This window comes from Lolium perenne, chromosome 7 (assembly GCF_019359855.2).
Source record: "Lolium perenne isolate Kyuss_39 chromosome 7, Kyuss_2.0, whole genome shotgun sequence".
Classification (NCBI taxonomy): Eukaryota; Viridiplantae; Streptophyta; class Magnoliopsida; order Poales; family Poaceae; genus Lolium; species Lolium perenne.
Genome location: NC_067250.2, coordinates 13,257,486 through 13,285,284, shown reverse-complemented (window position 1 = coordinate 13,285,284; position 27,799 = coordinate 13,257,486). Strand labels below are relative to the sequence as shown.

The following is a 27,799-nucleotide window of genomic DNA, read 5'->3' as shown; positions in this document are numbered from 1 at the left end:
TTCACTAGAGTAAAAGCATGGGATGCTATGGTAATTGAGAAAATAGATCAATGTTCACTCCACGGACTGGAAATTTTGGATCTGATCATTCCTATTTCACTCCATTGGGATGTTTACTGCATTGTTGCAATTCTGGACTTTTCCCTTCATAAGATGCCCCATTGACCTCTTCATAAAATGTCGGTACTCGGTACGTATTATATATGTTAAATCTTGCTCCTTAAGGTGCTTCCAAATTACATTTTTTCTGTATTACTTTTCTCCTATTGCAAGATTGGTGAAATATATGGATCAAGGTTAGTGAGTTCATCGGAAGGAGAGAACGGAAAAAGAGAGGTATATGAGTAGAGGGGCAACTCTCAGGATTTAGGATATTAGAACAAGACATAAGACCGGGGGAAGCTTCTAAAAAACTAAAAGAAAACCTTCCAAGCACACTATTACCTGTTTGATGTTTTGTGATTTTCCCTAATACACGGAAAAAAGACGCCAATCAAATGATCTATGCCATTTATCGGCATAGGGATTTACACGTAGTATGAGATGTCTATTTTACTTAATAAATATGGCACCGTAGCAACGCACGGGTTATGTGCTAGTATTTAACAAAGAACAATTAAAGGTACACTTTATCACTAGATCATAGTCATACTATTGTACTACAAAACGATTTCAGGAAAGATGAACAAGACTGTTCCGAAACCAGATAGAAAATGAAAGCTGAAAAGCATGTGCCTCCGTTGTTTGGTAAGATCAACATACACACCAGCTGCACATAACAAGGACCGGTTAGCATACATCCAAGGATGAACATCGGTGAAACTGTCTCTCATTGATGGTCAGATGCTGATCCTAGTGAACATAATGTGATAATATGCCCTCGAAATTCTGCTTTAGATATCCGGCGGGCTGACTAGCCTTCAGAGAAAGGATATGTCCTGCTTCTAGTTGGCAACGCAGATACATCGGTACAGCTCTTCAAGTGTTGTGTGTGATACCAACAAGGTGTCCGCAGAGTTCTCATCAGCATGTAACTAACTTCTAAGGGAACTGCATAGATATATAACACCAATTAGAACAATCCTAATACTAGATAAATTTGCTTCACTTTCAAGAAAACAAAACAATAGCCTCAACATGCATAGCTCTACAAGGTATAATCTATTCATTTCTGTGCTGAAACGTCGATTTAAGATCATGACAACAAATATAATATTAAGACAGGATACACAACCATATCAGAAATTGGTGGTGGAGATGGATAGGCAATTCCCCCAAGCATAACTTCTAGAAATCTGTATTTAGGGAATATTGACAATAAGCTCATAGGAGATACATATCTCATACATCAGCATGTATTACATTTGCCATTTAATGAACTGCAATAACAAGGTGCCATATTATGTGCTACAGGGTAACATGTCCAACATGACGTTTTACCGAGGACATGCTGGTCTGGTCCCGATTTATTTTAATTAAATTGATTTTACTGCAAATTCAGATACTGCTCAAGTTAAAATAGTTTAGTTATACTTGCCACCTAGTTTTTCCTCCATGACATTTAGTAGAGCTAAACCATTACAGCAATCTATCAACCTTGAAGAGCTTGGTCCTTGGATATATTTACAGCTTACATAGTAAGATGATTCTTGAAGTTCTAGAAACCGACCTCATGAGTTCTGAAGTTAGAAACGAGTGGTGATCAAGCTTCTAAAAGACGTAATGGGCTATTTTACGTAAATTATGTCCTCCTCATCTGGCTCATCTCCATCCCAGTCACCATCTTCTTCTTCTGCTAGATCTGAAGCCTCTCCATCTTCCTCTACATCATTTCCTTCTCGCTGCTCCCTTTCCTCCTTTAGTTTGTCCAGTATAGTAAGAATCTGCAGAGGTGCAATCGGTCAGACAAGACTTTCCTAGTGCATAAGAGGCATAAAAATGTAACAAATGCTAAAAGGGATGATTCTTTCTGGTAATATAAAGCTCCTAAGGGGTCCCTGCAAAAAAAAAACTCTTATAGTAGATTAAGGGTGTGTTTGGTTTGAGCCCCCAACCAAAATTTTGGCATGACCAGTATTTTGGCGAAGGATTTGTCACCCACGACGCGCCCAGGCGTTGGCGAGAATCACGCTGAGAATCGCGGGTGGATTGGGCTAACCAATCTTTTGGCCGTGGTCCAAACAGAAGCTAAATTTTGCGGGTGAGCCAAAAATATTGGCAGGGTCAGCGTCGGCAGTAAACCAAACGTAACCTAAATGTCCACTCTGTAGGTTTTGACTACAAGAAATTGAAGCTTTACCAGCTTTTGAAAATTTCCTCATGTAGGGCACCAGGAAGTTTACCCGCAAAAAAAAGGCCTACATGAAGTTCACAGCTAACAGACTATCGACAAGAGCATTTAAAATGATTCCTATATCTATACGGATGATTCTAGTTTTCACCTAAACTGAACTGCAAACACACTTTAAACTGTGCACAGAGAAGCATGACTGTCGCAACTTGCAATTTGCAAGGGAGACACAAGAACAGTATATCTTGTGCTATGCTTTTTCATCTGATATATCCAATGGTTAGAGCAATCTCGAAAGAAAGTCCTGAGTGATCATACATCAATTATATGCTTAGATAGATTAGTTTACGAAAATGCAGCTTCGAAAACTCTTGTCTGGGACTGCAACCCTGGAAACTAAAACCGGGCAGTGGCAATCAGTTACCTATACTACTTAACTCGGCAATGTGTTTGTTTTGGTAACATAAGAAAAACACGTCAATGTCTGACAGAAAACAAACAAAAATGGTGAAGCATACCCTGCTTCCACGCTCCATGGACTCGTCTTCGATGAAGCGTATCTCAGGCGTGAGACGCAGCTTCATCCGCTTGCCTATCTGGCTCCTGACATACTTGGTCTTGTCCTTGAGTCCAGCCATGGCGACCTTCTTGCCCCTCTCGTCCCCAAACACGGACACATACACCTTGCAGACCTGCACACACACACACACACACACACCGGAATAAACAAGGAACTCAGCATTGCTCACGTTGTAGCTAGCAGCACTGCAGTAGCAGCGGCATTCGAGCAAGCGGGGGTGACCTGCAGATCGTTGGAGAGCTCGACGTCGGCGATGGTGGTGAGGGAGGAGAGGTAGCGGTCGGCGCCGAGGGCGGCCTCGGGGAGGACGGCGCGCTGCATGACGGGGTCGCGGGTCAGCATGTCGGCGAGCTCCCGCTGGATCTGCTTCGCCACCATCCGCACCCTCCGCTCCTTGGCCATGCACCGCACCACACGCAGCGACAGCGCCGCCGACGGCAGACGCCGCAGGGATACGGGCGCCGCGGCCGCGAGGGCGCGCGGCAGCGGTGGGGACACCAGTGGGCGACACGGGAACATCGTCGCCGGGTGTGCGGGGGCGGCGGGGGGATTTTTGCGCGGCGGTGAGGCGGCGGCGGTCGGCCGTCGAGGTGGGAAGGGATATTGTCGAGAATCGAACAATATCTCCCGGGTTGATTTAAAAGAATTTCCAAAATAATGTGCAAATTTATATCATCAATAAAAACCTTTGCTAAGTCCATTGTGTTGATAAATTTTGTGCAGCTGTAACGAAATTTTGTACATCCACGGTCAAAATTTATCTTTTAATTGGATGAATTACAATGGATCAAAAAAATGTTGTTTTTATCATGGAGAAATGTTAATCACTGGCTACCATATAATTTTTTAAATCTTTGTGTCTTGACAAAAAATAAGTTAAATGAAAATTTTAACTAGCATTTTTTATATGCATTGTTTTCTCGAGGTCTTCGAGTTGCACATGTACTTTTTTATAACAAAAATTACGTCGTAGAATGGGTGAGCGAGTCAGCGACACAACTCATAAACATAGCTCAGACGAAGAGAACAACACAAATAGACAAGAGTGGCAATATCTACGATATTATAGTGATATGTTATGTAGTCCCTCTTCCCCACTATGCCTCTCTCGAACCCTTCGCTTCTGGTCTCCTCCACCGTCTCACCAGGTTGTACCAGAGTGTTGCCATGCAGGCATGAGCGAGAACGAAGGAATGGTGCCGGATTTAGGTTTATGAGTAGTTTTTTCCTAGGCTTTACCTATATGGAGTTGGAGTGTACGTGGGGTGGTTTCAAGGGGCCATAGCCACCTCCCCATAGCTCTCCTTTGCTTCGCTGCGTCCTGCTGGTGGCAAATGGAGGCGCAAGTTTTGACGAGCGGGCTATACATCTCTCCAAATAAGTTCTACAGTTGGAGTTTCGAGTTGGACTTCTCGGACCAGTCCCAACTTTGCATGGCTTCTCAAAGAGGATCTGATAGGTTTTTTGATGTTTTTTCTAGGGTCTTTTCTGTAAAGTGTAAGGAATTATTTGCTTTAAGTTCATTATGTAAGGTCCTTACTGCATATGTACATGTACCTTAGAATTAATGAAGGTTTTCAGGCACTTCGGGCCTCTCCTTTAAAAAAAAGTAGGAAAAGACCGGTCGTCATGAAAAAAATACATGAAGGCATGGTCTACCATAAACCATATGTGTTCTCTCCCCTTCTAGTCCACCATGGACCTTATAGACAGCCAATGGTCCCTATTTATAGACAAACGTGTAAATTTTTTAGCTGAAAATAATTTGTATTTTGGAAAATAATAAATGTGTGGATCTAAGTATAGTGATTCAAATCTTCAAAAAAAAATCAGACTTTGTCATTTTTGTATAGCTCGGAATACAAACAGTTATAATTGAGATTTTTGTACGTTAGTGGATACATCATCAGCTCCTTATAGAATTTTGTTACATGATTTTTTTGAACACATAAATCTAATTTTCATATTCTTTTAATACGACTAGAGCACGTGCTCAGGATCTAAAATGACTTTTTTGGTAAATTACAAACATCGTGCGCTAGTGAAAGAACATATCTCATTTTATATGTAGTTTTGGTGTTGATGACAATGATAATATATGAACATTTCGGTTTATAAGATTTGTAGGTTATTACATTCTCTAGATGCTCAAAGCGTGAAGAGTGTGCAAGATATCGGAAGCGAAAAGAAAGAAAAGAAGAAAGGAAGAAATGAGAAGAAGAAGAGAAAAAGAAAGAAAGGAAAAAGAAGAGGAGGGGCCGGAGGCTTGGGCGGTACCGCCGGCCTGGCCACGGCCGGAGGCTCCGGCCTTGGTACCGCCCAAGGTACCGGTTGGCTCGGGGAGCCTCAGTATGTTTGCCAGGGAGGTTGGAGCCCCGGCGGTACCTTGGCCGGTACCCCGGCCGGAGGCTCCGGCCTCCCCTCCCGGCCCGAGCTCTCCTGGGCCCTCTCGGCCACGTGGCCTCCTCCTGTTGGCCGCGCCGCTCGCCTAGGAGCGGTAGTACCGGCCCAACCTGGCCGGTACTACCGGCCACCTCTCTCCAACGGCAGGATCGGCAGGATCTCCACCGACTACTTATAGTCTTCTTCTCCAAATGGCTCAGTGGCTCACTTCTTCCCCAAAAAGTCATACACCATTGTTGAGCCACCAAGAACACCAAATCCATCGGATCTCCTCCCTCAACCACCCAAATCCCTTGTGCTTTGGAGAACCGAAGGAGAAGACCCCGATCTACATCTTCACCGAAGCAATTTGCATTTCCCCCTCATTTTGTTGAGGGCCCCCTTGCTAGTGTTCCTCTTTGGATCCCTAGTTGATTTGTGTTGATGTATTGTTGTTGATTGTTGTGTTGTAACAGATTTGGGAGCCTCCAATTCGGTTGTGGATGTGTGCCCCAAGAACCTTGTAAAGGCCCGGTTTTTGCCTCGAGGAAATCCCTTAGTGGAAGTGGGCTAGGCCTTCGTGGCGTTGCTCACCGGAGATCTGAGTGAACCCATCGTGGTTGTTGGTTTGGCTTTCGTAGCAACCACACTCCTCCAAACGTAGACGTACCTTCTTGCAAAGGAAGGGAACTACGGGAATCATCTCCGTGTCATCGCGTGCTCCACTCTCGGTTACCTCTATACTATCCTATCTCTCATATTGCTTAGCTATATCTTGCTTAGTTGTTAGCCTTGTCATATAGGTAAATTCACTTAGTTGCATATCTAGAGAATTTACCTTTGTGTCAAGCCTAAATTGAAAAAGAACTAAAAATTGGTTAGCACCTATTCACCCCCCCCCCCCCTCTAGGTGCGGCATACGATCCTTTCAATTGGTATCAGAGCCTCGGCTCTTATTTCGGGCTTAACCGCCTAAGAGTATGCCGGACGATGGACCTTCGGAAGGGGAGGCTAAGATGGTCACCATGGATGATATCAATTCGTTGAGGTCATCCATGGATGCTCAAATGGAAAGCATGAGAAAAATGATTTCCGAACTTTTGACTCTGCCCCGTCCCGTGGCTCCCACCAAAGAGGTTAATGTCACGGATGCGTTAGAAGAGGATGATACTTCGGTATTACCCTCCTCTACCACACCCGTGGATGGTGATAACATAAACACTAACAAATCCACTGTTGCATCTCCTAGAGGAACTAGTGGAGGTGAGAGCTACAATCGAGTGGCTCCACCTTTTCTATCTCCCGATATACCGGTTCCTCACCCTCATATAAACATTTGAGGCGACCCACCTAAGTTTTCCGTTAATGATTACGATACTTGGCAATTTGAGTTTAGCTCTCATGTTCGCAGTGCCTCCAATGAACTTTGGAGAATCATCGTGGAAGGCTTCAAGCCTTACAACCCCGACAAGTTGACTAGAAGAGAAGCGGTTGATAGTCAACTCAACAACACCGCCTTGCACATGATTCAAACTGCTGTGGGGACAAATGAGTTGTCTCGTGTTCGGCATTACACCACCGCCAAGGATGCTTGGGATGGTTTGGCCGCGAGTTGCATTGGAAGTGAGAGCACAAGAAGGAACAAGTATAATGCTCTTCGGAATAAAGTCGAAGGATTCATGAGGCTACCGGATGAAGATCATGAAGACATGTATGGAAGACTTCTCACCGTTGTCGGTGCCTTCCGGAATGTTGGTGCCACTCACATTAATGACTCTTGGATCAAGGAGAAGTACATTGAGTGCATGATGTCGTTTGAGCCTATTGATGTCAAGACTCTTGTTGGTAGAGAATGCTATGCCTCTCTCACCTCTCAACAAGCCGTGCACGAGATGCAAGCTCTCAAGGTGCTTGAGCAAAACTCTCATGATCCCCGCAATCGTGCCATTGGGATGACAAAAGGGTCCAACCTTGCCTTGGTGGTCAACTCCGTGGAAGAAGTGATTCCTCAAGAATCTTATAGGGCATCTTGGAGCATGACCTATCCGGAAGACTTGGAACACCACTACCATGACCACATGGCGTTCCATGCAAACACCTTTTGGATTGATCCTTCCAAGGCCAAGGAAGACAACATCAAGAGAAACAACTCAAGGGGTCCCTCAAGCTCGGGCCCAAGAACAAGATCTTGCTACAATTGCAATGACAAGCGCCATTTCATTGCCGAATGTCCCTATGAGAATAGGGAGACTCATGGTGGAAGGCTCATCCCCAAGGACAAGAGCAAAGACTCAAAGGGCAAATATTCAAAGCCCCCCAACAAGAAATTCTATAACAAGAACAAGAAGGGCAAGAGGCCCTCAAGGATTGTGCTAGTGACTAAAGAAGAATACTCTTTCGATGAGATTGAAAGTGCTAGTGATGATGAAGAGGAAAGCTCAAGAGAAGTGGCCGCCCTTGTCACCACCAACATTCCCTCTTCCTCTCTTTTTGATTCACCCAATGAGAACCCTCAACGCAAGAATGCACATTGCTTCATGGCAAGGTCCACCTTGGACACATTGATACGTCTCCGACGTATCGATAATTTCTTATGTTCCATGCCACATTATTGATGATATCTACATGTTTTATGCACACTTTATGTCATATTCGTGCATTTTCTGGAACTAACCTATTAACAAGATGCCGAAGTGCCAGTTGCTGTTTTCTGTTGTTTTTGGTTTCAGAAATCCTAATAAGGAAATATTCTCGAAATTGGACGAAATCAACGCCCAGCATCTTAGAATCCCCGGAAGCATCCAGAACACCCGAGAGTCGCCAGAGGGGGGCCACAGGCCCACCAGACCATAGGCCGGCGCGGCCTAGGGGTGGCCCGCGCCCCCCTATGGTGTCGTCGCCTCGTTGACCTTCTGACGCCGCCTCTTCGCCTATAAGAAGCCCCTCGACCTAAAACCTCGATACGAAAAAGCCACGGTACGAGAAACCATCTAGAGCCGCCGCCATCGCGAAGCCAAGATCTGGGTGACAGGAGTCTCTGTTCCGGCACGCCGCCGGGACGGGGAAGTGCCCCCGGAAGGCTCCTCCATCGACACCACCGCCATCTCCATCAACGCTGCTGTCTCCCATGAGGAGGGAGTAGTTCTCCATCGAGGCTCGGGGCTGTACCGGTAGCTATGTGGTTCATCTCTCTCCCTATGTACTTCAATACAATAATCTCATGAGCTGCCTTACATGATTGAGATTCATATGATGATGCTTGTAATCTAGATGTCGCTATGCTAGTCAAGTGAATTTTACTTATGTGATCTCCGGAGACTCCTTGTCCCACGTGTGTAAAGGTGACAGTGTGTGCACCGTGTGGGTCTCTTAGGCTATATTTCACAGAATACTTATTCACTGTTATGAATGGCATAGTGAAGTGCTTATTTATATCTCTTTATGATTGCAATATGTTTTGTATCACAATTTATCTATGTGCTACTCTAGTGATGTTATTAAAGTAGTTTTACTCCTCCTGCACGGTGTAATGGTGACAGTGTGTGCATCCGTGTTAGTACTTGGCGTAGGCTATGATTATGATCTCTTGTAGATTATGAAGTTAACTATTGCTATGATAGTATTGATGTGATCTATGCCTCCTTTTTTAGCATGAAGGTGACAGTGTGCATGCTACGTTAGTACTTGGTTTAGTTGTGTTGATCTATCGTGCACTCTAAGGTTATTTAAATATGAACATTGAATTGTGGAGCTTGTTAACTCCGGCATTGAGGGTTCGTGTAATCCTACGCAATGTGTTCATCATCCAGCAAAAGAGTGTAGAGTATGTATTTATCTATTCTGTTATGTGATCAATGTTGAGAGTGTCCACTAGTGAAAGTATGATCTCTAGGCCTTGTTCCTAAACACTGCTATCGCTGCTTGTTTACTGTTTTACTGCGTTACTACTGCTGCGTTACTACTGCTTGTTTACTGTCCTGGGCAAAGCACTTTTCTGGTGCCGTTGCTACTGCTACTATTTATTCATACCACCTATATTTCACTATCTCTTCGCCGAACTAGTGCACCTATTAGGTGTGTTGGGGACACAAGAGACTTCTTGCTTTGTGGTTGCAGGGTTGCTTGAGAGGGATATCTTTGACCTCTTCCTCCCTGAGTTCGATAAACCTTGGGTGATCCACTTAAGGAAACTTCTGGCATTCTACAAACCTCTGCTCTTGGAGGCCCAACACATCTCTGAGAAAAAGGAGGGCGTAGACATCAAGCTATTTTAAGCGCCGTTGCCGGGGAGGAAAGGTAAAAGGCACTCATACTTCGGTTCAGTATGATGCTTTTACAGGCGCCATTGTGTTTGTGCTCGAAGCTATTTCCTTTAGATCCTGCAATTGCATCTTTTTGTTTCTTGTTTACACTAGTTAGGCATAATGGAAAACAACAAAAATATGAGAGATCTTTATGAACTTTATCTTGAATTAGGACATGATGTGTTTGAAGAGAGAACTAAAAAACCCATGGAACTTTATATGCATGCTAATGGGAATGTTATTAATATGAATGCTTTGAACACTATTGTTGCTAATGCTATGGAAAATTCTAAGCTTGGGGAAGCTGGTTTTGATGAGCATGATCTTTTTAGTCCATAAGCATTGAGGAGGAAATTTACTTTGATGATACTTTGCCTCCTATTTATGATGATTATAATGATAGTAGTCTTTTGTTGCCGCCTGTTATGGAGGATAAATTTGATTATGATTACAATATGCCTCCTATATTTGATGATTGCTACTTTGTTGAATTTGCTCCCACTACAACTAATAAAATTGATTATGCTTATGTGGAGAGTAGTAATAATTTTATGCATGAGACTCATGATAAGAATGCTTTATGTGATAGTTATATTGTTGAGTTTGCTCATGATGCTACTGAAAGTTATTATGAGAGAGGAAAATATGGCTGTAGAAATTTTCGTGTTACTAAAACACCTCTCTATGTGCTGAAATTTTTGAAGCTACACTTGTTCTATCTTCCTATGCTTGTTACTTTGCTCTTCATGAACTTGTTTATTTACAAGATTCCTATGCATAGGAAGCATGTTAGACTTAAATTTGTTTTCAATTTGCCTCTTGATGCTCTCTTTTGCTTCAAATACTATTTCTTGCGAGTGCATCATTAAAACTGCTAAGCCCATCTTAATGGCTATAAAGAAAGAACTTCTTGGGAGATAACCCATGTGTTATTTTGCTACAGTACTTTGTTTTATATTTGAGTCTTGGAAGTTGTTTACTACTGTAGCAACCTCTCCTTATCTTAGTTTTGTGTTTTGTTGTGCCAAGTAAAGTCGTTGATAGTAAGGTTCATACTAGATTTGGATTACTGCGCAGAAACAGATTTCTTTGCTTCACGAATCTGGGCAAAATTCTCTGTAGGTAACTCAGAAAATTATGCCAATTTACATGAGTGATCCTCAGATATGGCCCTTGGGGGGCCTCCGGCTCACTCCGCATATGATCCCATGCTCGAGCCCTCTTGGTACACCAAGCTCAAGATCAAGGTAAAGAAGACCTTCTGCCTCCAGCTGGATATTCAGGAGCGTATGTATGACGCCTATGTGGCAGAGAAGAAAGCTCGACGCCATCAGAAGAGCATCATGACAAAGCTTGGTGTGGAAGTGTCTCCTCCAGGATCTGAAGAGAATATCCTTCCGAAGCCTCAGTGGATTTCTGCTCATAGCCAGTGGTCTGATGGCGAGGATGGACCCTCCTATGATGTCGACTCCGATATTGCCGGGGACTTCCTTGATGGCTATGGATGATAGCATCGCTCTTCAACCTTTTTGGCATCTTGATGTCAAAGGGGGAGAAGAGTTCTATTAGGTTCGGGATTTGCATGGGAAGTCACAAGCTTGCGTTTTCTTTGACTCTTTATGCTTGTGACTTATGGTTATCTATTGTTGAGAACTACTTATTATGCTTTATGAACCTTATCTATGTGTGTGAGTCATAGGGGCTATCTATTTGTGTATGAGACATTATCTATCTATCTATCTATGGTAAAGACTAAGTGAACTTCATATGGTATGATCTCTAAACTTAACACTTGTCTTTACTCACTTATGGTTGTCTCTTCTCTATACAAGTGATGAATTTATTTGCTTACTATGTATCTTTGCACTTGTTGGTGAATCGTATTTACTTGAGTATTTTGATCCTAGATTATGTGCCTCTTATTCAACTGTTAATTCTATTGAATGCACATGTCTAGGGGGAGCTTTTTATGCAAATCTTATATTTTCTTTGCTCAAATACTCTCATCTTTTGCAAATCTTATATTGTCATCAAGAAACCAAAAAGGGGGAGATTGAAAGAACATATCTCATTTTATATGTAGTTTTGGTGTTGATGACAATGATAATATATGAACATTTCGGTTTATAAGATTTGTAGGTTATTACATTCTCTAGATGCTCAAAGCGTGAAGAGTGTGCAAGATATCGGAAGAGAAAATAAAGAAAAGAAGAAAGGAAGAAATGAGAAGAAGAAGAGAAAAAGAAAGAAAGGAAAAAGAAGAGGAGGGGCCGGAGGCTTGGGCGGTACCGCCGGCCTGGCCACGGCCGGAGGCTCCGGCCTTGGTACCGCCCAAGGTACCGGTTGGCTCGGGGAGCCTCAGTATGTTTGCCAGGGAGGTTGGAGCCCCGGCGGTACCTTGGCCGGTACCCCGACCGGAGGCTCCGGCCTCCCCTCCCGGCCCGAGCTCTCCTGGTCCCTCTCGGCCACGTGGCCTCCTCCTGTTGGCCGCGCCGCTCGCATAGGAGCGGTAGTACCGGCCCAACCTGGCCGGTACTACCGGCCACCTCTCTCCAACGGCAGGATCGGCAGGATCTCCACCGACTACTTATAGTCTTCTTCTCCAAATGGCTAAGTGGCTCACTTCTTCCCCAAAAAGTCATACACCATTGTTGAGCCACCAAGAACACCAAATCCATCGGATCTCCTCCCTCAACCACCCAATCCCTTGTGCTTTGGAGAATCGAAGGAGAAGACCCTGATCTACATCTTCACCGAAGCAATTTGCATTTCCCCCTCATTTTGTTGAGGGCCCCCTTGCTAGTGTTCCTCTTTGGATGCCTAGTTGATTTGTGTTGATGTATTGTTGTTGATTGTTGTGTTGTAACAGATTTGGGAGCCTCCAATTCGGTTGTGGATGTGTGCCCCAAGAACCTTGTAAAGGCCCGGTTTCCGCCTCGAGGAAATCCCTTAGTGGAAGTGGGCTAGGCCTTCGTGGCGTTGCTCACCGAAGATCTGAGTGAAGCCTTCGTGGCTGTTGGTTTGGCTTTCGTAGCAACCACACTCCTCCAAACGTAGACGTACCTTCTTGCAAAGGAAGGGAACTACGGGAATCATCTCCGTGTCATCGCGTGCTCCACTCTCGATTACCTCTATCCTATTCTATCTCTTATATTGCTTAGCTATATCTTGCTTAGTTGTTAGCCTTGTCATATAGGTAAATTCACTTAGTTGCATATCTAGAGAATTTACCTTTGTGTCAAGCCTAAATTGAAAAAGAACTAAAAATTGGTTAGCACATATTCACCCCCCCTCTAGGTGCGGCATACGATCCTTTCAGCTAGCAGACGAGTTGACTCGCTCTCAATGGTCGGTAGTTCCTAGAGAAAATTACAAGTTTTGTGTGCCCAGGTTTGTTTGTTTGGGGCATTTGACGGAAAGAGTGAGCATTGCGTGTTCAAGGAAGAAGCGAGAGAAATATGTATGGTTAGCGGGACAACGTGAGCCATGGCACACTCTACGCCAATTGGTATATAAGAGCATCTCCAGCCTCGTTCCCCAAATTCATTTGGGGACGCCGGCCAAAAAAACGTCCCAGTCATGTACCCCAAAGGCCGCTTCTGTCTGGACGTGTCTGAAATATTATCCGACGTTCTTAGCCCATCCCCTATGTATAGAGGCTCTATCAGGATGCCGAACACGACTTTTACCCTGCTTTTTGTTTAGGGGTCGCGTTTGGGGGATGTTGCTAGGAAAGAGACCTCCTTCAAACGCAATTTGGTCCGGACGTCCCACAAACGATCAATCCGGTGCTTTTGCCGAACGTTGTTTGAGGGATACGACCGAAGATGCTCTAAAGAGGCTGATGTGGGAACTCGGGACGTTTTGATGGGCTATCGCTGGCTGTGCTAGACTAGGTTTGTCTTGTCTCGGGAAATACATAGGGACAAACTGCGAATGTATTATCTTAGGGAATAACGCCAGTTGTTCTATCAATCGCATATTGCAGATTTATGTCATTTTCTTAATATATTAGAGATGTTAGCCTAAAAATTACTATACTTCCTCTAATTTAAAATTTTAAACTAATTGTGGCAGATTTAAATCGGCCACAATTCATTCGACCGGAAGTTGTTGAATTCAGGAAAAAACTAGGAAAAAACCCGTGCTTCGCTACGGATCTGCTAGCCATGACTGAGTTCGCCTATGCTAAATTTGCATGTTTCTTCATTTTATTCATATGCAGGCAGTCAATGCAGTCCATTTAACTGTTGCTTTCTTTCAGTCCTGTTTAATCCTTTCAGGAACATTTAATTGCCCAATTTTCATCCGTCTCAACTGCCCCTCGCCAGCACACTTGATTCCCGAGGCAGCTTCCTTTGCTGATACTCAAAGAAATTGTAAACATTTATAAACTGGTGATAATCGTTAAAAAGGAACGAGGTGGGATTAAGGAACCCAAATTATCCATACGTCCCGTCTCTTTTCTACTCGGTACTTCTAAATTCGATAGTTGGTACATCCTTGTACACAGCAGCCCAGCATAGGCCCAATGTTCAGCCGCCCAGGCCGGCCCATGCAGCGTCGTAGCCAGTTCCGACGCAACACACCGGGTCATTCTGTTCAGGAGTTTATTTTCGAAAAATAAACGAACCAGTAGTGGCAGTTGTACAGTATTATATAAATTGGCGGAAGGCTAATTTTTTTCAAAAAATATCGAACCAAGGAAAAAACCCTTCCTTTATTATTAAAACAAATAGCAAAAGTATCCATGTGTTGCATCTGTAGAAAAATCTGCAAACATAATAAAACACAAAATCACCTTTCTACAATTTTGCTTGTAAATTTGCTCCCTAGCAAAGAGTAGAATCTTGCAAAAGAAAATTCAGAAGCCATGGAAGATACATGACTTATGCCCATTATTTTCTTGCCTGGATATTTGAGCATTTTTCATTTTTGCGAAGTTTGATAATTCAAAATCTGTTGTTGAAAGATATTTTCCTGAACCTTTATATTTAATAAGAAACAAAAAGAACTTTGTTTCTCATAAAAGTTAAAAGTACTCTTGTTAATATGGTGGCTCAAATATCTTGGCACATTATTAATGAGATGTCTGGACATAAACAGTGGCATAAATGATTAGTTAATTTATATCAGTCGACTCATGCCGGACATAATAACCAAGGTTAAGAATAGAGTAATACATGTTTTTGCACACACCTATTCCTGTACTTCAATATACGTCTCGTCCAGTCTACAACCCATGCGGAGGGATAAGGATTCTATTCCGTGCTCTCCTTCCAGTAGTATGTATCTGGTCAAGCTTTTTCCCCAAAACCAGCCCAGGCGCTCAGCTACTGCGAGGAAGGCAGCTGCTCCGACGAAGAGCAGGACGAGGAGAAGCGAGCTTTGGCGACCGGCGACGGCGAAGTGGAGCCCGTGGACGGCTGCAGTAGTTTCTAGTCGGCTCTCCATCTCTCTAGCGCTTTGTCCCCCCAAAGTCTCCGCTCTTTGGTTCGGCAGACCAGGGACTGGCGCGAGCTCCCGGGCCAGCAGTGGAGGCTGGAGATTGAGTTAATGTCTTTGGTTCGGCAGACCAGGGACTGGCGCGAGATCCTGGGCCAGTAGTGGAGGCTGGAGATCGAGTTAATGGCGTCAATGGTCGGGGAAATTAGAGGAGCGGGTGGCTGTGACGCTGCACAGGGGAGCGGCGGGAACGACAGCCTAGTCTAGCGACGCCTCGGGGCGACCCGGTGAGAAAAACAAAAGAAACCCGAAACGGTATGGTGGTAGTTTGCAGTATTATGCGATTTTGTGGGAGGGTAAAACCGTCCAAAAAAAGCGTTGACGAAACTCTTTGGCACAAACCTTAGCTCCTTTATTATTAGGTATAGACTAGCACAAATGCCCGTGCGTTGCACCGGGATAAATAGTACTCCCTCCGATCCGAAGAAAGAGTCGGATGCCACGGTCAAATTATGTTTTCCAATAAACCCCTTCTAATCTAAATTAATCAAAATAAGCCCAACACCATCTCGATCTCCTCTCTTGGCGTGCGGCCACCGCGCATCCGTGACCAGCGCCGCCTCTCATCGTTGCGGGAGAAGACTCCGGCGCGTCTGGCCTCACGACCACCGGATCCAGCTCATCCAGCTTTGCCTCCAGCGGATCAAGCCTAACGGACAACGGATTCGGTGACTCGTCACCGGCGTGGATGGTAGAGGAGGGCTCGGCGCGGAGAAGGGATCTCGGCGGCGGCGCGGCTCGAAGAGGGGATCTCGGCGGTGGCGCGGCTCGGAGAGGGGATCTCGGCGGTGCAGCGTGGATAGGGGATCTACGCGGCGCGGCGTGGAGCAGATCGACTTGGGTGCGGGTGCGAGTGGGTTGCCGGTTCCGTGTGCGCGCAGCACCAATCGAGAGGGAGGGAGTGCGGGTTGAGGAAGAAAAAAGCTCGAGGGTTTTATTGCCAAATTCCTTTTCCGACTCTTTTTTCGGACCGGAGGGAGTATCTGTGTTGTGGATATGATAAAGATAAATAATCTTTTCAAAATACTTAAGTGAATTTTATATATTGAATAGATTTTTTGTTTTAAAGCTTAGCGACCAGGTTCGAATGCAATTTTGATTAAATAAATTTAGTATTTTATCTTCAATCTTATTTTTATTTTTTAAGATAATAAAGTTTTCATATTTGTTTGCATGTTCTCCTATTAAATTGCATCCAAATATCAGCAATGCTAAAACTGGGCAGGTACGGATTTTGCAAGTTAACCTGCAGCTTATAGCCGATTCAAGGACAGTTGATGTCAATTTATTCCTCTTGCACGCATCACGTAGGTGTGTTTGTTAATTATTTTGGCCCCATCCACAGCCCAAATAAAATCCTATTTTGCTCTAGCTATTTCCTATATTAACACTATTTTAAATGGCTTTAAAACAAAGCAGAAAATAAAAACAGGAAAAAGGTTTTATTAAAAAAAACTGGGGAGAGGAGCTCTCCAACCGGGCCAGGCCAGACCCAGCCCAGCCGGCAACCCAAACCCAACACAGCCCACCCCCGGGGCAAACCGTAGCCCCCACCGACAGCCTCCTGGCTGTTTTGCACCCACACCCCCGTCGCCGGCCTCTTTTCACCCCCAGCTTCTTCCATTTTCCATCTCAGGTCCCTCACCCTCTCTCTCTCTCTGCCTGAACCCCACCCGAGCCGCTCGTCCCCATCCTCTCTGAGCTTCTCCAGACGCCAAGCACGCCCCACCGCCATCCGCGCTGCCGCTGCCTCCCCGTCCTCGAACATGCGCCACCCCGACCTCCTCCTGTCCTCGTGCGGACGTCACTCAGCTCCGCCGTCGAGCTCCGTTCTGTCCTCAAGGCCGCCGTCCTCGCCCCGCGCGCCCGCCAGGGTGAGCGTCGCCGCCTCCTCTCAGTACCCGAGCGCGCCGCCTTCGAGTTCTGTTCCTTCCAACTCTCTCTGCCAACCTTTCTTGCTCGCCTGCGCTTGTCGGCACCGTAGTCGATCCGCTACGAGCTCGTGGCCGAGCTCCTGTATTTCATCTGGTACTTCCAGACCAGTCAATTGTGCTACTTCTCATTTATTCACCTCGCTGAAATTCCATGCCAATTAGAACGTATATAAACCAGCGGTATTCATTGTAAGAGAACGAGGTGGTACTATTCAACCTATTTCAATCTGTTGACTGCAAGTGCTTTGGTGATTTTTGTTACCGATGGAATTGGCTTTCCGGCCCATTAATTGATGCACGTACGGGGCCCTTGACGAAGAACAGCCAGTGCGGCTCGGGAGGAAGAAATAGCTCGGGATAATAAGAAGAGGGAGCGAACCGGTATGATGGTAATTGAAGTATTATGCGTTTTGGTGGGAGGGCAAAACGGTCCAAAAAAAAGCGTTGACGAAACTTTTTGACAGAAACCTTAGCTCCTTTATTATTAGGTATAGACTAGCACAAAACCCGTGCGTTGCTCCGGCGCCATAATTTACACATGTTACATTTAAATTTATGTATTTATACAAATTATGTGCCCACTTAATGACACTATCGCTTCCAAAAATCGATCATGTTTTGTATTTTTAGAGAAATATGTTTACATACCACTTTTTTACTATTGGATTATGCGATTGGGACAGGAAGAAATATGTATAAAACACACCACTTTGCTACTTCCTAGATTAAATAAAGAGTGATGTGTAAAAGCCGACATCTCTGTGACTCCTAGCAGACTAACAAATGATGCTGCACATGTAGTCAACTTACAATGCAATGCATATAGCTGAGTCTTTTGTTACCCCTGTTGTATCATCGAAATGATTTTCACGTTATTTTTTCCAAACACTCATACATTAATAGAGTTTAGAATTGCAAAGTCTTTTACAGTCACGTCCATCCATCGGCAGTTGCAAAAAGTTTGGCTAGCTAGGCTAGCTTGCGAGCCTTGTGTTCTCTTACTATTTTGTCTAGATCCTACATTTAGGAGGAGGAGATTTAGCTTGTTTAATACATCTATTTTGGAGTTTCCTTGCACGTGCTCCATCAGGAGCAGCTTGGCTATTGCCTTCACCTTCAGAATCACTATCGAGTAGTAAGCCCTCGCCGGTTCTAACCACCACTGTCTCCTCCCTTCCCTTGGCCATCTATCGCACCTTCCTTCTCCCGCGAGTTGAACAGCGCAAGAACAACAATCTTTAGCCACTCGGGCATTTTCACGAACACTTCACATGCATGGTCAAACAACCGCACCGGACAGATAGAGCGGGAGCAGCGCTGCCCTCGTCATGCTCGAGAGCCTCACCGACGCAAGAAACCTACCAGGGACTCGCCCAAGCCGCGGATTGGCGCCCACCTGCAAGCCGGGGGACACGGCGCCCCCGTTTCTATACTGGGAAAGTGACGTCCTCCGGTGGCCTCCCGCCATGGCCGAGCTTCCCTAGCTCGCGGGAGACGCGGATTGCGCTCCTCTGACGGCTGTAAACCTTCCACGAGCGCGAAGTGCCCCACGGACTCGCTACGTACTCGCGTGGACGCCCGCCATGGCCTTGCTTCCCCAGCTCGTGTGCAACGGGGACCGTGCTCCGTTACCGCCTGGACCACATCGCTCGACCTTGGCGTTTTCCACGACCTCTCCCTGGTCGGTGCAGACCCCGGTCGGGCAGTGGAGCGTCGCCGACGACAGTGGCCGCACCACGCGAGCGGGTTCGTTTGGCAGCCCATAATCTGATCCACGCGGGTTTGTTTGCTAGATTAGATGGGAGAAACATAATGAACGAACCGGTACTGGCAAAAGTGCGTATTATGTAGTTCGGTGGGAGGGCAAAACGGTCCCAAAAAAAAGCGTTGACGAAACTTTTTGGCAGAAACCTTAGATCATACGGACCAAATCGCGGAAACGCTTCTCCCTTTATTATTAGGTATAGACTAGGAAAAATACCCGTGCGTTGCTACGGATTCTCCCTCCGCTTTTTTAGACACGCGTGTCACGAGATATTCCTGAGCTCCGTCCCTTTCCTGCTCACCGACGACGCCCCTTTCCTGCTCACCGACGATGTTGTGCCGCCCTGCCCTCCCCTTCCTCGAATTCCACCGCGTGTCATCTTACCCGAAGACCCGTCGGCCTACACCTCATGTTGCCTAGCTCGAGGACCCATCGGCATGCACAACGCTTCGTCTTGGCTTACGGCACCAAAGGTATTGCACCACTCGTCACCTGGATCAAGGTCCCAATGGCTTTCACCCTAAGTCGTGGCAGCTCGAGTCCCTGGTGCGTCACGCCTTACACCGCTCTACCTCGGGGAACCACGATCTTCACCTGCAATAGTTTAGTGAGAAAAACCAGTTGCCAAACAATAGTGAAGACACTCCGAACGAGATTGCAGGTCACCATAGCAATTGTTAGTACTAAAGGCAGATTGAAAAAGGAAGAAAAATTAAATGATACACTCTAAAGATAGATTATACCAGCTTAGAATGAAGGGACACATAAAATAAATAATTTTATATTTGCTATCTTCATATTGGAAACAACAGTCCAACATTACCACTATAGTCTATCTGAATCTTTAATGTTTTCTATTTCAACGACGTTTATTTTATATTTGATTGCTAAACCTTTAATTTGAAACCTTGGCAGAATTGTTAAAATATATGGTTGGTAAGGATTCCTAGGTGAAAATAAAATCATGAACACATAAATTAGGGATCTCAAATAAAAGTTGTATGTTTTGCAGTCCTGTTTAACCTACTCACCATCCGAACCAAGAGTTGCCCACTTATATGAGAAATAAACAGCAGGTCAAATATCAGTAAAATCAATTCAGGCAAATTTTAGTAAAAACAACAGCAAAATGCAGTGTCATAAACAGCAGCAATAACTTCTCTTTTTTCTCTAAAATTTACAATTTAATAAATAAACAATAGAAGATGGTTTCTCTTTGTTTCTCTAAAAATTTCAGTAGCAGCAACTCTTCTACTTCAGTATGAGCGAAGTAGCTAGTATGACAGAAGCAGAAAAACCGATTCAGTAGCCTATTAGCAGCGAAATTGAATACCATCTCTATTAGCGGCCCGTCACCATGACCGATCCTCTTCCGGTCGCCACGGTTGTGAGACGGGATCCCGCCGCGAGCTGCCAGCATGGTTAATTATTCACACCTCCGATCCGAAGATTTTTTGAGTCGCCCCCATTTATCGCCTCTACCTTTTCTTCCTTTTACTGAATTGCCCCTTTAAATTCGCTTTCCCTTTCTTTTCTTTCTCCCTCTTTAATTCATTTTCCCTCCTCATGCCACAACAGTGCAACATTCTTTTATTCCCGCTCCCACATTAAATCTTAGACCATACTGCTGCTTGTTGTGGCTTGTTACAAACCAGAAAAATTAAGCATATAAACCGCTAAAACTTCTTTTACGGGGGCGAGGTGGGACTATCCACACAATATCTGTGCGTAAGGTGTTGAGCTGTAGCGATAATCCGTTCCCTTTGTTCCTGTGAATTGTCCTGATTGCTATTGGGTCTTTCGGCAGCCTGCACGGCCCACCCTGCAACAATAACTGGTCCAACGTGACCCACACCTGTGAGCGATCCCCTGGGCCTGAGCGCGCATGACGGGAGGAGAGATGGTGGGCCAGTTAATGGACGAGCGTGACGGGTGCGCGAAGTCGCGAACAAAGGAGCGATGGTTCGGAGTTCGGACGACGTATTTAGTTTAGGCGGTGGCAACATCTGTAATTTTGCTGCAAAAGTCTGGGTAGATCTAAAACGGACGAAATTTTAGGGGAGAAACCTTACTTCCTTTATTAGTAGGTAAAGACTAGGAAAAATACCCGTGCGTTGCAACGGAAGATAGTGTTAAAATCTTATCATAGAAGTTTTAGATGATCACATATACTCCTACACAAGTTTCTCATTTTATTTCTCCCAAACTAAAAAGTAAAAAACCTTCAAACTTTGTTGATGATCAATACTATAGATCATGTGTTTGAAAAAAAAATTGTGCAATGTATAAATGTGAAAATAAAATCTTATATACACACATTTTGGAGTATTAAAAAATCCAAAGTATTGTCTACACATTTAATTGTAAAAGTGTTCGCCCTGCAAATTTTCAACTGTATATGTTTTTTTATTTGAGAGAAACAAAACATTAAAGTTAGATTGTAAACAATGAGCAACGGATTATCCATGGACATCACAATATCAGGCTTGTTGAATTGTAATAGTGCCATCTATAAATGTATAAATGTGAGGAATAAGAGGGTTACAACAAGCTTGATTTAGGCGCGCGGGTATGTACAGACGCTGCATGTGGACGTCTCCTTCACCACGGCCGTGGGTACAAGTTAAGCCCACATGTACTTGCGCACGACATGCTCGCGCTCGCTAGCTATTCCTGGACGCAAGTGATGGCCTGGATCGGTATGTTCATATCACTTCAACCATGAGTTCTAGAGTTCTAAGTACAATCAACAAATTAGTTGGTAAAATACAACCATGTAAGGCGTCCGGTGAGCTCAGATGCCAACCGCTGGCTCGACTGCTGATCATCAATCGTCGTCTCCACTGGGTCGACGACTCGACGGGATGCGGCGCCAGTACGTGATCAGGTAGCATGCATGAAACTGGGTCGACGGGTGCGGGCGGCACCAGTAATCAGTATCCGCCGTGGCGGCATCTTCGGCGAGACAACTTCGGCAAGCGGCGACTTGATCATGATCCGGCGAGGCGCCGCAGGCTCGTAGCTTCGTAGAAGCAGGCCCGTCGATCAAGGACTTCCTATGCCGACGGAAATCTCGGTTTGGAGATGAACCAGACAGAAGATCAACACGGTCGGGAACGCCTGCTCAGCGCCGCTCGCGTGGGATTCCTCTCCCAAGCGTCGCCTCCCTAAAGCGGCTTGATCCAGGACAATTGGATTCAGATCGAACAAGCCGGCTTGTTGCCGAGAAGTAAAATAAAACCGGGCCGACGACAGACGAAACAATGGGCTATGCTCGATGCCTCGATCTAGGGAGTCAGCAGGTACAATGTTTTCATGAGAAAGGTCGTGGCGGCACGGTGGAATATATATCGCTAGGGCGCGCCGACTTCCATGAGACAACAATGATTTTCATTTACTTACCCAGTAAGGATATGCTCCACCCGATCGAGTCATCCTTGTACACGGTCTAGCCTCAGAAATATATGCGACCTACAACGTGTTACAACCAAACTCTGGATGGTGGGACGAAAGAAGGCGTACTTCGCGACGGACGAAAACGCAAATTGACGGACCAAATCAAGGAAACGTTAGCTCCTTTATTATTAGGTATAGATATAGAAACGTACTCCGTAGATAACACCAGCCCGCTCCACAGATGCACGGCCCAGCAGTCATCCCCACGGGCCGTGTCTTCTTCACAAACCCAACTCTCCGCCGCCGCGGTGCCCTAGACGCCTAAACCCCCACCACGCAAAACCTAGCCGGCGGCGGCCAAGGCCAAGGCGATGGCGCGGGAGGACAGGAAGCGGAAGCAGGACACCGACGACACCGCCGACGACGGCGAGAGGAGGGGGCGGCGGGACAAGAGGCCCAGGGAGGAGAAGCCGGCGCCGCCGCTGCCGTCGGAGATCAGGAACAAGGAGAAGCGCAGCGAGGTGTACGCCAAGCTCAAGCGCGACAAGAAGGCCCAGAAGCGCAAGCTCGGCCGCGAGCGCGCCCAGGCCGCCCAGCGCGCCGCCGAGCTCGGCGAACAGGCAAGCTCCCGAGACGAATTTCCCGTCAAGTGCGAGCGAGGCTGTGGGTAGATTCTGACGGTTCTGTGTTTGGTTGGATTGTTGTAGGTGCCGGAGAAGCAGGTGCCCCGGACGATCGAGAACACCAGGGAGCCTGACGAGACAATCTGCCGCCCTGACGATCAGGAGGTTCGTATGTGATTCTCAATTGACTAATTCGATCGGTGCGAGGGTCGCTAAGTGTGCTCATCAGAGCGCCAAACATCAAATCAAATCGTGCTCATGCTATGCCTGGTCTCTGAACAATGGAAGTACCGAAGTAGTTATCAATAAATTTACGATTTTAGCTGCTGTTATAGTTGTTGAATACTCCTATTTCATTGTGTTTAGAACCAGTATTTTCTGATTATCCTGCTCTCATGGATTGAAAACACACTACGCGAGCATCTCTGTTAGGACTTGTGATCTAGACCACTACCACTGTGTGAACTCTTATATATCTATTACTACTTAATTCTCTGTGGAGGAATGCTTTTTTAGGCTAGCGTGTCAACCCTACTCAATTTTTGTACGTATCTAATATCGTTCTTGTGTGCAGCTGTTTGCAGGGAATGATGCTGATGAATTCAATGCAGTGCTGAAACAAGTAGTAACCCCGAAAGTATTGATTACCACATGCCGCTTCAATTCAGGCGTATGCATTTTTTACCTCCTTGTCACCGACACCTGCAATTGTGTATTTGTGCCGGATATTCTGAATCTGTGATAATTTGTTAACTTGTATTCGTCGAACAAGATTTTGTCATCTAACGTTGTTCTTTCTGCTGCATATGTTGACAGAGGGGACCTGCTTTTATTAAGGAGTTAATGCAAGTGATACCAAATGCTCAATATGTTAATAGAGGAACTTATGACCTCAAGAAAGTATGACGAGTTCTCATATTCCATTCTTTTAATCCAGTTATATATGTCTCTCCATATCTGTTATAACATTTTTTTCAGGTTGTGGAATATGCAAATAACAGAGAGTTCACTTCAGTTATGGTTGTCCACACAAATCGAAGGGAACCTGGTAGGAATTCATCAATTTCTTTTTCTTTCCTCATGTTCTTGTTTGTGACATCTTACAGTTGCATTTGTGTCACAGATGCACTGCTGATCATCAACCTGCCTGAAGGCCCTACTGCACATTTCAAGCTATCCAAGCTTGTTCTGCGGAAGGATATAAAGGTACTATATTCTGTACCTTTTATTATTGTCTTCTATGTTTTCAGTAACTTCTTTCATGTTAAGTGAATGTGTGAATTTCATTTGTTGCTCGTGTACATTTCTTTACATATGATTCTTTGTAGGCCACAATTCTTGAACAGAGGTTAAATACTTGTCACTCAACAAGATATAGTCCATTCTTAAGCATAAATGCATACTCTCAGTCTGTTACTTAGATGAACTGTTTGAGATTTATAGAAAATAAGCACCCATGTCCTCTTAAATTTGGTAAGAATGTGTTGACTCGCTGTTGTTATTGACATCTAGCGTTTCAGCAGTTGATAATTACTAGTGAGACCTTGCCTTGAGCTATTCTATTCCCTATACCTGCTTCATATGAAAACACAAAGTACTTAGTATTGTTAAACATGGTAACCTACTTTGTGGCCTAGCATACTCTTTATCCATGTTGAACAAGTGACAGTGCAGTGTGCTTTGTGTGCTAAGTTATGTCTGCTAGTAAAAAAAAGTTGGTGTATAAAAAGTAGGACCTTCAGTTTCCCAGCTTTCATAACTATTCCGCACAAGGACAAACTAGTGCTAGCTGATTGCTGAAGGGATGCTTCTTCTGGTGCTGATAATCCCAGGTATTTTTTATATACTCCTTCCGTTCCATGATGGTTGTTGGAGATCTGTCAAAATTTAGATGTATCTAGATGCTATTTAGTGTCTAGATACATCCAAATTTTGGCAAATCCCAGACAGCCTTCTTGGGACGGAGGGAATATATAATTGGCATAACTATTTGACATGTTCATGATGTCAATTACGGGTCCATAAGCAAGAATTTATAAAATGTTAACTAGTTCGATCTTATCAGATTTTTTTGACAGTACAACGCTTGTCTGGTTACTGTTTTGTGTGTAATAGTAACTGCAAACCAATTATATTGCCTACTTTCCTGCCCTAGGTTGTAATGAAGATATTCACCTTTTTAGTTGCATATAAGTACATAGTTTATATATGATTTAGACATGTGTGTTACTCTTATTTCTAATTTCTAGAAGAAGGGACATAATACTTGTATTTTACTAGTTCATGCGCTGGAAGGAAGGTTGCTTTTAGTTAGCAATATTATTTACTCTTTTCTGTGAGACTCGTGTTGTGTCTGTAGTAATGCAGAAAAGTGTTGAGATCAACTGCGCAATAGTTCTTATTAAGGATTATCTAGTATAGAAGGTAAACTTATTTGCTTGATTAACACATATTGATGAATAAGAGAGTTCGAATTTAATTATGTGGTTCAGATAGAACCGCAGTTGGGAAAAATTATGACATTAGATACATATATATTGGCACACCGCTGAGCTTTTGAACTAAAGGTGCATTGAAAATGAACATAAAACTCAAGTTGCCATCAATTGATCATCCTACTTGTCTCCAGCCTGTCTCTAGTCTCTCTTAGGCATCTTAGTTTTGCCGACAATAAACAGATTCGCATTAGTCAATGTCCGGTGTCATATGGCATGTCTGCTAGAAGGCTGGTCCATGTCTCTGTCTGACATATCCATGTTGCTGTTTTGACTTTGCCATGCTTTATAGCAATGCGCAAGCTTATTGCAGTTAAGGAGTTGTGCTCATCCATTCATGGCCATGTAGATGATTTTCTAGATTGATGGAACACTCAAAGCGTATAACGGATATAACATATCTGTCAGCTGCTTTTGAATCATTATCCTGCTATTCACTAGTTTTCTGCAATCATTGTATTTGATGTGCTCTTGTCATTTTACAGTTTTTGTTTCTACGTAAAGCTACTATCGGTGAAATTTCTACTCCTGAGTATTCCAGATTACTTTGTTTACCCTTTTGGTTTATCTCTTTGTATGACAGAACCATGGGAACCCTACAAGCCATAAGCCAGAGTTAGTGTTGAATAATTTCACTACGCGCCTTGGTCATCGTGTTGGAAGGTGATCTCAGGATTTGCACTTACGTTTACCAAAGGATGATTTTGTATCTCACAACATCATTTTATTATTTTCTTGACATGTTCACTTTCCCCCTTCGTTTATTCAGGATGATACAATCTCTTTTTCCCCAAGACCCTAATTTCCGTGGCCGCCGAGTTGTGACCTTCCATAATCAGCGAGACTATATATTTTTCCGTCATCACAGGTGAATATATACCAAAATACAACTAAGCAAAAGCATCCTGTTAACAACTAGAGATGTGGAAATTTTGGTTTCACGAATCTACGATAGTTTATAGACTTGCAAAAGGTGCAATACAACTAGGCAGTGCTGTATTATATGTGGTACTCCCTGTGTCCCGTCAAAGTTGTCGAAGATTTGTCTAAATTTTGACGTATCCACACACTAGATAGTGTCTAGATACATCCAAATTTAGACAAATCCAAGACAACTTTCATGTGACGGAGGGAGTATATTCCTTGAGTCTAAGAGTTGGGGTTTCATGTCAAAATTAGTGAAGGTCATATATGGTTGTTTTGTGTACTAATAACTAAATAATAATTAGTAGTTGGTCCCTTTCCATCTCATGGTTAGCTGATTCCTGAAGCGTGATTTTCAACTATGGATCCTTCTTTTTGGTCAGAAAAGGGTGTCATAAGTTCAATTTGTGCATACTATTTTATCTTCAGAATTTGGAAAATAATAATCTGCAATCCTGATGACAGGTATGTATTTGAAGAGAAAGAAAAGAAAGTGGTGACAAAGGACAAGAAAGGCAAGGCTTCTGAAACCAAAACAGAGAAGCATGTGAATTGTCGCCTTCAGGTACCTCAGCTACTACACACTGCAGTGTTTTTTTTAATGTGATGGCAAGAATTTGTATTCACAATCCAGGAATTGAGCAACCTCAGAAGAACCAATCACTCACAAGTCAAAATCCTTCTATGCCAGCATGCTTAGAGGAATTCCTTGTTTTCCAAAGAATGTTTAGTACTGAGCTAGAACCCGCATGTTGATGTAGCTTTACTTTCTTAACCTTTACATGTCAGCCATGTCACCTTCACAGCTGCCGATTGAACCATTATAGAATTGCTGCTCGTATTTTGTACTTCGTTAGCTTATAGCAATAAGCTTGAACTGTTGTTAATGGCACACAGGAATGTGGTCCTCGCTTCATTCTCAAGCTGATCACCTTGCAACACGGGACATTTGACACCAAAAGTGGCGAGTACGAGTGGGTTCACAAGGTACTATCGTTATCCATTTACGTTTTGTACTACAGTATGAATCAGCCGTTGCATAACGCATAATCTCGTGTAAATTACAGCCTGACCTGGACACAAGTAGGAGAAGATTTTTCTTGTGATGGGCGTCGCGCTTGCTTCAGGGCCGAAGTCTGTTTGCTCTTCCTCGGAAAATTACTGTAGAGTATGTTTGAGTTCTGTAACAAACTGGAATCCACATTTCAAGCGATTTTTTTTTTTGTGTACCCATCAAATGAGTTCCTAAATTTTGCCTTGTACGAACTCCCAGCAATGTTACAAATTTTTTATTACTTACGTTTTTTTTTTTTGCTTTATTACGACCCCGACATGTGATCCGGCGCGAGATATCATGGAATCAATCTCTTGTGTACAAGGTCGTTATCGCCCAACCGCCGCAGGAGAGATCACATCCCAGCAGTTGTTCCGTTGCCTCGCCATCTCTCCCATTCGTCCAAGAAGTTATCATTGCCAGGGCCCCAACTCCGGCAGGGTTCGCCAGCGGCGCCGTGACAACGCCGTTGCCTCTGCTGCTGCTGCCGGCCCAGGACCTCATCAGGTCTACATCTCCATGAATGAATCTGCCATGAAATTATCAA

The 27,799-nt window shown here is 44.4% G+C and overlaps 2 protein-coding genes across 3 annotated transcripts; one reads left to right on the top strand and one right to left on the bottom strand.

Annotated features, from left to right (window-relative positions):
• Positions 1-616: 616 nt before the first annotated feature.
• On the bottom strand, positions 617-3,491 carry LOC127311393 (probable ribosome-binding factor A, chloroplastic). Of its 2 annotated transcripts, XR_007857696.2 has the most exons (4): positions 3,093-3,491; positions 2,809-2,982; positions 1,670-1,883; positions 617-1,050 (listed from the first exon to the last, which is right to left on the bottom strand). XR_007857696.2 is itself a non-coding variant. In XM_051341814.2 (3 exons), the coding sequence occupies exons 1-3, from the start codon at positions 3,387-3,389 to the stop codon at positions 1,728-1,730; spliced, it is 627 nt and encodes a 208-aa protein (XP_051197774.1). In that variant the 5' UTR covers positions 3,390-3,491; the 3' UTR covers positions 1,592-1,727. The 2 variants fall into 2 exon arrangements, 1 of the variants encoding a protein (XP_051197774.1); XM_051341814.2 differs by lacking the exon at positions 617-1,050 and having other exon boundaries at positions 1,592-1,883.
• Positions 3,492-22,395: 18,904 nt separating this feature from the next.
• LOC127311394 (uncharacterized) lies at positions 22,396-27,493 on the top strand. The gene is made up of 11 exons (XM_051341815.2): positions 22,396-22,776; positions 22,864-22,944; positions 23,354-23,449; positions 23,596-23,679; positions 23,758-23,827; positions 23,903-23,985; positions 25,858-25,937; positions 26,044-26,142; positions 26,664-26,763; positions 27,096-27,185; positions 27,266-27,493. The coding sequence occupies exons 1-11, from the start codon at positions 22,528-22,530 to the stop codon at positions 27,302-27,304; spliced, it is 1,071 nt and encodes a 356-aa protein (XP_051197775.1). The 5' UTR covers positions 22,396-22,527; the 3' UTR covers positions 27,305-27,493.
• Positions 27,494-27,799: the final 306 nt, after the last annotated feature.